Source organism: Dermochelys coriacea, chromosome 6, assembly GCF_009764565.3.
Source record: "Dermochelys coriacea isolate rDerCor1 chromosome 6, rDerCor1.pri.v4, whole genome shotgun sequence".
In the NCBI taxonomy this organism is placed as follows: domain Eukaryota; kingdom Metazoa; phylum Chordata; order Testudines; family Dermochelyidae; genus Dermochelys; species Dermochelys coriacea.
The window spans coordinates 107,542,579-107,556,105 of NC_050073.1; the positions used below are offsets into that span (position 1 = coordinate 107,542,579).

Below are 13,527 nucleotides of genomic sequence, written 5' to 3' on the forward strand. Positions count from 1 at the left end.
GCCATTTGCCTCTTTAACTTCACTTCTTTGCTTCTTTCCTTCTTGAACATAAGTTTTCCTCACCAAATTTTGATCATCTTCAGACCAAAATTCACATCCATATTCATAGTTTAAAGCCAGAAGGGACCATTATAATTATATGTAGGCTGACCTCCAATGTAACACAGGTTAAAGAACCTCACCTAATAACTTCTGCATCAAACCCATAATTTGTTTGAGATCGAACATATCACTTCAAAAGATACCAAGTCTTGATTTAAAGACTTCAAATTACAAATTTCAGTTTTGTTAAATGTAATCTGTGCTACTCATTTTTATTCTTGGTCTTAACATGAATTATACTACTAAACTGTTACTCATCAGAATGTATTAGCTAGTATTAGCTGCTAATAGCTTTTCACATTCAGAGTGCTGTACAAACATCTAGTTTTCATAGACCACTATGAAAATAAGTTATCCTAACTGTATAGATTGGCACCTGAACCAGGCCCTACCTTGCTCAAAACTGCAGGAAGTGTTTCAAAGCAGGAATTAAAATTCGGGAATGCCTATTGTCCAGTCCTGTATTCAAACCATTCAGCCCTTTTTCTGACAAGAAGAAGGTATTCATAGTACAGGAGATGAGGATGAGGATCGACCCAGTCTGGGTCCTAATGCCTTGAATGCTGAAGATCATAGGATATGTGGTACCACATTGAATGGTGGTAGTGCTTCCTAGAATAGCCCCTTTTTAAAGTGAAGCTGTATATAGCAAAACACAGAACGTGACTGCATTTCAAATAGGGGCTCCCTAAACATTCACAAGGAAGTGTTTCTTTTTTGTCATAGCACCTGGATACCATGGTCATGAGCCTATTAGAAATACCTTGTCCTTTACACCATCTTTATAGGATTTAATTTATGCTTTACAATCATGGGATAACTAGCATATGCACGTCAGACCTCTGATTAATTTGTCATAAACAGGATTGGGAATATTGGTACCTAGGATGTTTAACTACAGAACATCCTTTTCCATTGCATTTTAAAAGTTACTTAGTATGTGTAATAAGTCAAGAAAATGCAAAACTGTTTTGGTGTCATGGTTAGCATTAACAGACTCCTGGAATGTGGTATGTGATCGCACTGTAAACTTTCTGCATGTGATTCAGCATTCTGCTTTATACATCACACATTTTATTCACTATTTAAAAAGTCTTTTTGGGTAACTTTTTCAGAAGTGCCTAATGCGTTAGATGCTGTCAAAATTTTACCCTTTATGTATAATTCCACTCCCTATGCATCTCCCAGAGAAGGAAGGCAAACCATACCAGTCCACCTGCCATGTAATACTGAACTCTGAAATGTGCAACTTTGTAAGGCCTGAATATCACATTTGTCTATTTCATGACTAAGCCACAAATCTACATCACTGCATACATTATATGAAAATCAGTTATGCATTGCATAAACAAAATAAAATTGTAGATGCTACTTACAGAGGGCATTCTAGGGCGTAGCACACTGTACCACCTTCTGTGTACCTATTTTCTGCCATGAACCCCACCAATCCATGTGGATGCATCCCGTGTCTGAATTGGTGGATTGGAGATTTTAAAGGGGAGATGAGTTTACCTGAAATTAGGTTTTTTGTGACTCAGATCCACCAATCCAGAACCTCTTCCACTTCTATTTGTGGTTTAAGAGAACAGGGATTTTTTTCTTCAGTGGGGGTTCCTGGATACTTGGTTCCAAGCAAGAAAGAGCTCCTATAGACTCTGAAGATGTCACTAATTCTACAATCCTATTGTTAATTGCTTCTGATCTTGTCTAGCTTGATGGATCTTTCAGAGTAGCAGCCGTGTTAGTCTGTATTTGCAAAAAGAAAAGGAGTACTTGTGGCACCTTAGAGACTAACAAATTTATTTGAGCATAAGCTTTCGTGAGCTACAGCTCACTTCATCGGATGCAACTGGATGGATCTGAATCACAGGAACATAATTTAGAGGTAAACAATTACTAAAAATGTGATTTTTAGCTATCTAACAAGGGAAAGTGAAGTCATGTTAATTAGGGTACTTCAGGCTTAGCAGGTATTTAGTTTTTCAGGCTGTTGGCACTTTTTTAAAGAACTAAATGACAAAGTACAAGAAAACAAATCTGCCTTTTGGTGCAGATGTTTGTTTTTAATCTGAAGGCTGGTGTGCAAATTGAAATTCAACCACTACAGTTCTTTTCAATGAAGTAGGGGAAAGCTTTATCAACTGGCAGCCAAAGTACATAAGTGAAAATAACTGGTTTGGATAGTTTAAGAGGTATCAACAAGAACCATATGTAGCTAAGAATGCTGCATAATTCTTAAACTGCAAATCTGAAATATAAGCAAGCCGCTATTGATTTGTAGTGCATTTCAATAAGGTGGTAAACTTGTGACAAAATTAATTTAAATAGACTTACCTACGTCCAAATTTAAATGGTAATGCAAAACTTAATGTGAACTGAGTCTCCCCGACACACTCATCGTCTTTTCCAGGCTTCTTATTCCCAACTAACATATAGGAATATTTGTTAAAATATTTCTTAAACTGTTTACTATTTTTCATTGGCAGATGAGAACTTTGGATTCTCACCAGTAGTGTTAACATTAATGGAGGTTAACTGTCTTTCCTTTTTTTTTCTTGATGGCAGAATAGACCCATTGTCTGTGAAGTGCCCATTTGCTGCATATTTAATCATTAATTCAAAGGATACTTACTGTTTGTGTAGTGTGGTATAAAAAGAAGTGTCCAGAAGTTGCCAGTAGCTTGAGAAAAATGCAAGGCAAACTAAGACCAAACATTTGCAACAAATCGTGTTCTAAACATATCTATTAATCTGTCCCAAAAACATTGTTTTGAACATTATTAAGCAGGGCAAATGAAATGTTTCATATAGAAATCTGGCACATGATTTTTGAGGAATGAAGGCAATATGTTAGTAGTGAGTGCCTGTACATACAAACCTTTGTGCTGATAAATTTATCTGCTGCAGATTAATTTTAAGTTTAATGTCAGGCTCTCTTGCTGGATTAATGTAAACTGCTTTGTTTGCAGGGTTTATTGTCATCCCAAAACCAGGCCAATTCTCCAAGTGGAACTGTAGTATAGCCATCACACTACTGCTAGCGAATCTTTGAACACAGGACAAGAAGTAATGACAGTGGAACCAGGAGCTGTTCTTCATGCAGAGAGCATCAGAAATTATAAAATGGCAGAGTGTAAACATGGAATTATGTGAATCACATAATACTTTGCAAAAGAATAATGTAATGAATTCTTAGTCTGGCTAATACTTCTAGGCTGCTCACCCAAAGAAGAATTTTCCTTTTAAAAAAGAAATGCTTCATTTGGTGTTGCAGTAAAAAATATTTTTTCTCAGTTTTCTTTATACTTTTCAAGTTCGGTGTAATTTAATAGAGAGAGAGAGGGGTGTGTGTGTGTGTGTGTGTGTGTGTGTGTGTGTGTGTGTGTGTGTGTGTGAAATAAAGTATGTTTCTTAAATCCAAGTAAGCTCAATGGTTATATAAGTTTGGTTTTTTTTTTTTGCACTGATTTTTTTTCAACCAGAGATGGTTAAAGACAGCCTGGAATGCACTCGTGGAAAACGAAAGTCATTACTTTCTGGTTTAAAAATGTAATTCAGGAAGATGGATGCTGCAATCGTAGATTTTTTTTTTAAACAGAATTGTTTGCACTTAAATAGTTTAATGCTAGTGGAGAATTACTTTAAAATGGGTAGTCAGACACCCAGAAAAGCTATGTTGTGGAGAAAAGGTATCCTTTGTATCTATGAAACATTTATTTTAATATTGTTTCCAATTGCAATCAGCTCTGTATTATATGTATAAATGTAATTCAGTGATTGGGAGGAAAATGGATCAGTACACTAGTAATTTTCATCTAAAATATTTCTAATTCTGAAAATACATATTAAACTATCTTGAATATGCAGTTTTGTTTATGTTCTGTTTTAAATTGGATCGATTTTGATGTAATCAATCTTTTGAATTAAATGTTGGGTACAGAAACACACTAATGCTTGTAGAACATATTCCTTTCTTAAAACCTTTCACATCAGGAACACTTCCATATTTAATATTGCTTAATTGGCTTAGGGAAAAGAAATTATAAATTTTCCCCTGTACTACTTCCTATTAAAACTTACCTCTGAATACTTTTTCCAGACATTAAACCCCAATATTTATGAAAATAGGAGCCTCAGATTTTTGCAGTAGTGATCTCTTGATGCCTTTTAATAGTTGTATTTTAGTGGTTTAATACTGTATTTGTCTAAATTAGAGGTTTTAACCTTAATTGTTGAATTGCATTGACTTTCAAGCTGATGCTTTTTATGTAGACAACTATGACAGTGTAGTATGTGCATGCACTTTGATTTTTACAATCTAAAATTAGGTACTAAAATAGTGGAGTAGTGTGTATTTTGGGACAACTTTCTGTGCTAAAAATATCAGGTGTCCTTGCTATCTTAACATTTGAGGTAGAAACAGTTATGGAGGTAGATATATTTTCATAATCCAATGCTATTTGATAGTGGTTGATACTAAATTTGTTTTTATTAGCAAAACAAAGGCCATTTCATGCTTTCCAATATGTTCTGCAAGGGGATAAAAGGAAAGAAGAATATGCTACTCTGGATCAAAATCAAAAGGGTGACTGAGATAATATGGTGGCATTTTCTCACTTCCTCTGCCCGGCCTAAGCCCCTTCAGACTCTATTGTTGGGATTTTTCTGAACTTTGCAGATGTGCAGCTAGGAGATGAAAGCTGTTGCTTATATCTCAGCTCTGCTCTGGCATTCATATCCTTCAAAATGGAAGGTCTTTCCAAAAGTCACTTTAATGCTGATACTGAAGGCATGGTCTGGGCCTAAATTACCCACAAACTTTATCCCAGGTTCCAACAACATTTTTGTATAAAATTTATAGTTGAATAGAATTTTCTTTAATTGCAAGATATTAATACTCTGTCATTTTCAAATAAACTACATAATTATACATAGAATCATGGCGTTAGAAGGGATTATGAGGCTCATGTAGTCTAACCTGCCAGGAAAGTGGGTTTGTTGTGGCTAAACCATGCAAGACAGATGGCAATCCAGCCGCCTTTTGAAAGCCTCTGTGAAGAAGCTTCCACAACCTCTGTAGGCAATCTGTTCATTGTCCTATTGTTAGGACATTTTTCCTGAGATTTAGCCTACATCTGTTTGTAACACTGGAGAAACTCCAACTGTAGCAAGCCTCACGTGGTTCTACATATCAGTTTAATAAAAATTAAAGCCTCACTCCTGCTCCCCCTGAAGATAAACTTTACTGTTCACTTCAATGGAAGAATAATCAGGCCTGTGATTTATGCAGTTTGGGTTTATTTAATCCTTGGATACAAACAAATTGAGTTAAAACTGTCAATTTAATAATCGTTAACATTCTAATTTTACCTTTATTTAAATGTTTCCAAATTTGATTCAGGTAAATATGGAAATAGTGAGACACTTGGTTGCAATATATTTTAAATTCTTAAACTGATTTTTAAACATACAGTGGAGACAGACTGGGTATCCTATTACCAAATGCTCTGAGCCAGTCACCTTCTGGGTTGTATGCAGATCACTAACCAAATTAGAAAAGACAAAGTTGTTACTGTCTGACAGCTGCTCACTGCTCTATGTAAAATGTGCTGGTCTGTGGATAGCTCTCTTTATCATGACTAACATTGATTGGCACCCTTGGCATAGAAACAAAGCACTGAATGGAAATCAACTTTCTGCCCATCTTCTGTAATAAGGGTCAAAAGTACTTTGTTTAGAAGAAACTCCTCTTTCCCCAAGTTTAGAAACTTTTCAAGTCCATAAATTCTTTTGCTAAACAGACTTCATTTCTCAGTTCTGTTATTCCAGCACCCTTCACAAGTCTTCTAGGTAAGAAGTAGACTTGAAAATATGACCATTTCCCTAAACATATTTTTGTGACCATGTTCTGTGAACACAACAATCACTTAAAATAAGGGTGTCAGTCTGTCCTGTTTTAACGCTGTAAGACTCTTACTTGAACAAAATTTTGATTATCATTTTGCCCCAAAACAAGCTTCAAGAAGCAAAGTAACTGGAATAAACATCTTAAATGCTACATTGTTGGGTCAAATTGTAAAAACAGATGTCCAACAGAACTATTTAAATCTAATTAAAAAAATCCTATGGGGAGTATGAAAATGTATTGGTTTTCCATCCAAACATTGCAGCACTGGGCTACTTGCCTGAGAATCTGAAACTGAAATTGACTAGAAATCATAGAAGTGGATAGACTAGGTAGGTTTAAACTGACCTTCAAAAAAGTAAATAGCATAAATACAGTTGCTATTTAATTTGTCCTATATCCCTATTCCAAGTACTCTGGTATTCAGAATATTCTACATTTGCATGCAGAGACAACTAGTCTTAAACCTGAAATATTGAATATAGTTTGAATGATGAAAGGAATTCTTCAGTGAAAGTGCAGTCACTTGAAAAGATCTACCTATTTAAGACCTTATTCAGCAAAACACTTATGAGCATACTTAACTTGAGACTGGAGCATGGGTAATCAACAAAGCACTCATCTCACTCTTACCATGGAAGGAACCCAGTCCTGCATGCCTTATTCAGAATGATCCCAGGAAATATGCCCTTTTGGACAAGCTTAAAATACAAACACCTGCCTTTTAACCACCCCCAAAGTTTTGCCAGACTAGCAACATTTGAATTCTGTAAGTAGACTGGCAATTCTAAAGTCAGATCATGTATCTTCTGGGTGTATATGTTCAACCTCTAGTGTGGCTAATTGGTATGCAATACAGCAAAGCAAGGCCTAAAATTGCACAATAAAAACAGTGACTATCCTATTTGCTTGGAAGATTTTGTATTTTGCATAAGTCAGATTGAAATATTTTAAAAATGTTTAGTGTACTCTTCAGAACAAGACATTCCTAAAATTTTAGGAAACACAAAAATACTGAAACTTTTAAGCAGGAGAAAATACAGGCATTGTTCCATATTGGGGGGGAAAAAAGTCAATTTTTGCATTAAAGCAAACTGAATGCTGGGGGAGAGGAAATTAGTATGGCCTGGCAAGGTTACTCTATAAAATGTCATTGTGGGGTTCCATGTTTCTCAGTTAATTCCCAATTTGCTTATTTTACAAATGAAGATTTTTCTAACTCCAGCCTGACAAACTCAAGCTGGGTTTCCCTAAATGTTAGCACCCTTCATAAAGGTTCTGCAGGCCCAAGAATGCCCTCATTAACTTTATGCAATCCCTAGTGCTTTCAGGGTTTACAGTGACATAATGGACTCTAATTGGAATTTAGTAAATAGTTCTGTTGATGCTCTAGAAATAGAATCCAGCTCCCATTGTTGGCTCTATTGGTTCTGGGGGGTCTAAAAAGAGGTAAAAGCATATTGTAGTATGACAATACACAATCAAAAAGGTGCATTTTTTACATAGTCAAATCTGAAGAGACTACACTTAAATTTTCATACTTGGAAATATGTCACTTATGATAACTGGTATTCATGCTAAAGCTAGTGATTGCCACTCTGCCACATTGACAAATTGGTGAAAATAAGAATTTTGTATGTGAACAAAATTAACAAGGTTCAACTTCTCTATAGATGGGTCCTTTTTAAAAAAGGAACTGCATGTTAAATTGTCAGAAGTAAAACTAATGGCTTGCACAACTCTCTGTATGTTAATACAAAATTCCAGGTAGACCAATGAAGGCAACTGCCATGCATATGAAATTAAATAAAACTGTTTAAAGATTAACTAACAAATCAATGTAGTGTGAGTTTTATTAGTGCTGTAGATAACTTGGGTAGCTAATTTGTTAGCTTCCTCTGTTGAAACTTCTGATGTTTGTAAAGCACTGTATCTATTTCCCAGCCCTTTGGGATGTGTGTTCTTTAAGTGGCTATTTTTCAGCAGGCCACGCCTACTTTTTCTGGTGGTTAGTCAGGTAGGAGTTGTATATTTCATTTGCTCTATCCAGTAGAGTTAAGGATCACATTGGAATATCCTCTTCACTTAAATGCCCAACAAGTATCTCTATCTTAAAGGCCAGAGCCTAGAGTAAATACTCTTGCAGCCCTGCAGAAATTCCCTGTAGGATAGGGGCAAGGCCCAGTAATGGGAATCTGTGGGGTTGCTTGCAGTGCTGCCAACTACCATATACCACTGGGTTGGATAGTGGACTTACAGCTCCTGGGGTATCATTCATCTTTCACAAACTTGAAACCTAATGAACTGGAAAATTGGGAAAAGAAGAAAGGGTTTGAAGTGATTTAGGATGACAGATGTGTAAGTAGAAAATACCAGTAATTTAGGGAGTTTGAACAAGAGTAGGTCAACGCTATATGGATGAGTACCTGTGCTGTGTATTTACATGGGTACAACATTGGTGTTGAGGAAATGGAAGATAGACCCATATCTGTGGTGCAACAGTAACCTACTATTCCTTACCTAGAAATTTGGGACAGAGTCCAGAAGATGTCTTTTGTGGGATGGAAGTGGTTACATTTGTATTTCTCAGCTCCTTTTTTTGGAAAACTAGACTCCTGGCAAATCTTCAATGTTGTGAGGGAACAGGAGCAAAAAATGATTTTTGTACTGCAAGATACTACACTATAGAAGCTAGGTGACCTTCCTGTCAGGCATTCAAGTCAGATTGAAAGAATGCAGAAGTGGTAGAGGCACTTGTGTTCTCCATTAAAGATAGAAGGCTTTAGGTAGGTTTGAAGCAAGGAAATGAAGCACATCTAAAAACTAAAAGTAGCAACAGGCCAACCCTACAGGAGCATTAATATTCTAAAAGTTGATGAGCTTATTGTGTTTGATGAATACAGTGGACAGTGTTCTGTAGAGTGATGGATACAAATCCCCAGAACATTTGATCTGCAAAATTTCACTACAGGCTGTTCATTTAGAAGATCAAATTGAAAAATAAAGTTGATCATCATTTGACATGAACAGCACGCTCTCCAGGTTCTAAAAGTCTTACATCTGTCCTACTCTTTCAAATTCGTACTGGAGATTAGAGTTCACAGCAGCAGCAATCTACTAGTGTCAGCGATAAAGTTAATTTAATCTGATAGTTTCCTAGAGCTTTTCTAAGCACCGGTTTTTCCTCAAGTTGATCCTAAATAATTCAAGTAAACCACCTACTTTCATGCAACACTCCAATTCCAAAAGAAAACATGGAATTTTACAGAAAATTATCTGTATGAGGTTTTACTATTATACCTCACAGTTTAAGCAGTATTACAAATAAGTATGCCAAAAAACCAAACTTTCATGACTATCTCATAGTAGATTTTTGTTACATAAGTTGTGCATTTTGAAACAGACTAACCTGTTAGGACACCCTCTATCAGTGGTTTTTAACCTTTTTTTTCCATCTGTGGACTCCTAAAAAATTTCAACTGGAAGTGCAGATCCCTTTAGGATTCTTAAACAGTCTGTAGACCCCCAGGGGTCCACAGACCACAGGATGAAAAAGGACTACCCTAAACATTATTCAAGGAAACGATCTGAAAAAGCCAGCCTAGAGGCAGATGACTTCCAAGATGACTAACTTAAGAAAATCACTCTCTAAAGTATGTCACCTTCAAAACTTAATTTTATCACATCATACTTGAGAAAGTGTTTCAAACTTATACTGTCAGCTTAGTAGTAGTAGTTTAACAATGAAAACATCACCTGTGAACTGGAGTAAGAAACACATCTCACAGGCCAGCAAACAGCCATGAAATAATGATAGGGGTAGTGATCAGCTCAGATTTAAACTGGGGGCCAAACAGTAGGACTCCATGTTCTATGACCAGTACCCTTAGCCATACACCCTGCCATGCAATAAATTTTAGAGAACTTGCCTGTGTCAAAACCTTAGGCTTTGAAAACCGGCTTTCCATGATGATATCTAGCTCTTACATAGCATTTTCACCAGTAGATCTCAAAGAGCTTTACAAAGGAGGTATGTACTGAATCCCTACTTTAGAAATAGGGAAACACATAATAGGGTAAAGTGAGTTGTTCAAGATCACTACTAGACCAGGAGTACAGCTGGGAACAGAACCCAGCTCTCCCGAGTCCTAGTGCAGTGCTCTATGCACTAGGCCACACAATCTTAGATGAAGCAGTGATTAATTTAAAAAAATAAAACTACTAACTACTATTCTGACATCTACATGGTTAGTAGAGAATGACATGCTGAGATTTTAAATGAAAAATAAAATTAGTCTCTGCATCTTATTTACAAAGCAAGACTTGTTGATTTTATAACTAACTTTCAAATACCAAACAACTTGTGAAAAAAATTCTGGAGGTTAGGGTAAACTACAGCACTATTTTTGCTGTATGTAGACTGACTTGCTTAGGCCAGGTCTACACTACAAACTTACATCAGTATAACTATGTTGCTCAGGGATGTGAAAAATCCACACTCGAGTGACTTAGTTCTACTGAGCTAACTGCTGGCGTAGACAGTGCTATGTTGATGGGAGAGCTTCTCCTGTTGACATAGCTACCGTGTCTTGCAGAGGTGGATTAACTATGCTGATAGGAGCAGCTCTCCTGTCAGCATAGTAGCATCTTCACTAAAGTGTTACCACGACATAGCTGCACAGGTGCAGCTGCAGCGCTGTACATGCAGACAAGCCTGCGTCTGACTGGATTTAATTGATCTTCACATTTAATGTCCTTTTATGAAAAAGCTGGGTTTAGTTTGGCTTATGTTTTTTTCTAATAAAAAAGTGACCAGCCATCTAGCAATAATGATGCCATTCTACTTCCTATAAGCAATAAGGTAAAGATTTAGGGGGACTAGCACACTCCTTACCACCAAACAACAAACACTTATCTAGGAATTAGTTACCTACACAGATGTATACATAAAACAATGTATACATTAACAAATGAAGCCTGTAAGGTCCATGCATTTCCAGGGCATTAAAACTGCACTGTCACGGTGAGGCCTATAAGCAACACCTGTGGGGGAGGGATAGCTCAGTGGTTTGAGCATCGGCCTGCTAAACCCAGGGTTGTGAGTTCAATCCTTGAAGGGGCCATTTAGGGATCTGGGCCAAAAATTGGGGGTTGGACTAGATGACCTCCTGAGGTCCCTTCCAACCCTGATATTCTGTGAATGCAAGATATCTAGATGAGAAGCCTACTGCCCCGACACATGAGCTGTTGGGATTTCTACTGGGTGCTGTTCCTGGATCTCGACTAATGGCTCCATTGTTTGTATTGAACTTTAGCTAGTTGATGTCTGATAAAACATGGAGAAAAGAGGTCTTCGCTAGTCTACATCTCTCCAGGGACGACTCTACACCACAAAGGCTATAGTGTATGGTGTAGCTATACTTGCAAAGCCCCCTACTGGAGAGGCAGTGCCTACTCAGCAAAAGGGATTCTTTTGGCAGTATAGTTAAATCACCTGCCCCAAACAACACGAGGAGTCCTTTTGCCAGTATAAGATGTGTCTACAGGGGGAGGGGAGGGAGAGGAAGGGGGGTGGCTTAACTATATTGATTAGGGGGTGGGATTCTCCCCATCCCCCACTCTCCTACCTGACATAACTATGCTGGCAAAAGGGTGTTCTCCCATCAACTCCAATGAATGCCTCAGCAGCACCAACATGAAGTGACTTCAGTTTAAACTGCTGTCCACTAAGTTCTGACTAGCAGCTGTAAAACTGACTGGGCTCTTAATGATTTCACTCTGCTGCAGCCTAGAAAAGCTCTGAAGAGCAGCAGAGGCAGTGGAGCTGTTTTTCGAACAGGAAGATGTCCATTAACTTTCCAGATGTGAACAGAGTAACTTCTACAACCATAAAGGATATAATCTTTTTAAATGCACAGCTCATTGTACAGAAATTATCTTAAGTACCTCCGTATATATCAGGAAAAGCTTCCCACTTAGGAATATCCAGAACTTGAAAAATCCAGTCCCAACATAGCTATAATATCTTCCATAGTTGAACTCCATTTGGTTCTAAAATTGTAAAGCTACTTTGTAACAGAGCTAATGCTAAACTGACAATTTCCCTTCTTACTAGGATATTATGAAAGTTTTAAAAATCAAACACACTGAACTCTTAGTCATTACCTTAAATGGTATCTCTATGCTACAATGACCAAAATGTCATTTCTGAATTTTGTTGGCTTCTACAGCACAAAAAGCTGAGAACCTTATTAAATGAGTGCCTATAATTTGTGAAATGTAAAAAAATGGTCTAAATCCATATGCTGTTTCTTTACCGCTATTTCAAACAACTAATCGCAAAACCACCAGACCCAGTAAAGCTTTTGATTAATACAAAAGCATGGTTTAAAGAAAGAAAAGGACACAAATAATAAAGATAGATTTGCTTATGAATCAGATATGTAACTGTACAGCTATCCTTTGCATATACAAATGTCAAAAGAAATTAAAACTTTAATTTACTAAAATCAGGTGTTTCTCAAATTATATCATAATCCATAAAATATTAACAGTCTTGAGCTTTGAAATTATCAACCTAATACAGGAGGTAATTTTCCAACATTGTCTATGCAACTAACATTTTCATCTGTTAAAAAGGTACAAAATGAACAGATCAAGTTTAATAAGTTTTAAATATCATCATAAACTATTTTGTATATAATATAAAAACTTAATTACAAAATGGCATTCCTAGCACTCAAACTAAAACATCCTAAATTATCCATTTTTGTTTTTAAAAAAATGTTAAACTAATTTGTTTAAAAGGGTTCAAGTATAAAGTGCATTTTGAGCTGCCCAAATGGTTCTTAGATAAATATTGATACTGTTCAGAAATAAAGTGCTAATAGTCTCGTAGTGTTTTCCTGCAGCATTTCAGGGAAACAAAAGATAAGGCACTATTGCTTTTGGTGTACCTTTGACAATAATATAGAAAGCATGGTTGAATCTGTTTCACTGCATACTCATGCTTTTCCTTACATTCCAAATATTTGACAAGATGGTCAATATCCTCCACCTCTTCTTTCTATCGTGGATAAGTGGTATTGTTTCACAGAAGACTTAAGTTCCTTCTGTTTTTCAGACTGTTGAAAAAATGATAGATGTTTGAAATATAGTCTGTAATACATTTATATTTATTTTCTGTGTATAACTGAATAAGCAAGTTAAAGTTTACTACCTCTTGATTTGTCCCAATATATTTAATAGGTTGTAACACAGGGACTTCACCATTTGTTGCAGGTGTGGTAAAAACTGAATGAAATGTACGATTAGGATAAGAAGTCAACTTGGTTACTCCAGAAACATTCAGTTTTGGAAATTCTATCGCATAGGAAGGTTCATGATGTCTTATTGGATTCTCCTGGGTTTTCCTAAGAGAGTGCTTTTAAAATAAAGATACAAGTTTCAATCTGCTGACAGTGACATTTTTCTTAAACAGGATAAAATAAAAAACAGAACTTTCGTCCCCCCAAAAACCA

The 13,527-nt window shown here is 36.4% G+C and overlaps 2 protein-coding genes across 10 annotated transcripts in view; one reads left to right on the forward strand and one right to left on the reverse strand.

Annotated features, from left to right (window-relative positions):
* The window catches only part of WDR20 (WD repeat domain 20), a 71,730-nt gene that overhangs the window by 49,723 nt on the left and 8,480 nt on the right, over window positions 1–13,527 (forward strand). For 3 of the 9 annotated variants that reach the window (XM_043517837.1, XM_038407967.2, XM_043517833.1), the window contains one exon: window positions 3,072–3,443. The exons of 5 other annotated variants lie outside the window; for them this stretch is intronic. In XM_043517837.1, the coding sequence (XP_043373772.1) occupies window positions 3,072–3,125 (54 nt within the window). In that variant the 3' untranslated portion in view covers window positions 3,126–3,443. Of the gene's footprint in view, window positions 1–1,707; window positions 1,817–1,954; window positions 1,988–3,071; window positions 3,444–13,527 lie in introns of those variants that run through there. One more of the 9 variants, XR_006282437.1, reaches the window with a different exon arrangement.
* MOK (MOK protein kinase) overlaps window positions 12,421–13,527 on the reverse strand; it is a 35,499-nt gene continuing 34,392 nt past the window's right edge. Inside the window, 2 exon segments of the mRNA XM_038407977.2 lie at window positions 12,421–13,131; window positions 13,227–13,430. Of these exon segments, the coding sequence (XP_038263905.2) occupies window positions 13,051–13,131; window positions 13,227–13,430 (285 nt within the window). The 3' untranslated portion in view covers window positions 12,421–13,050.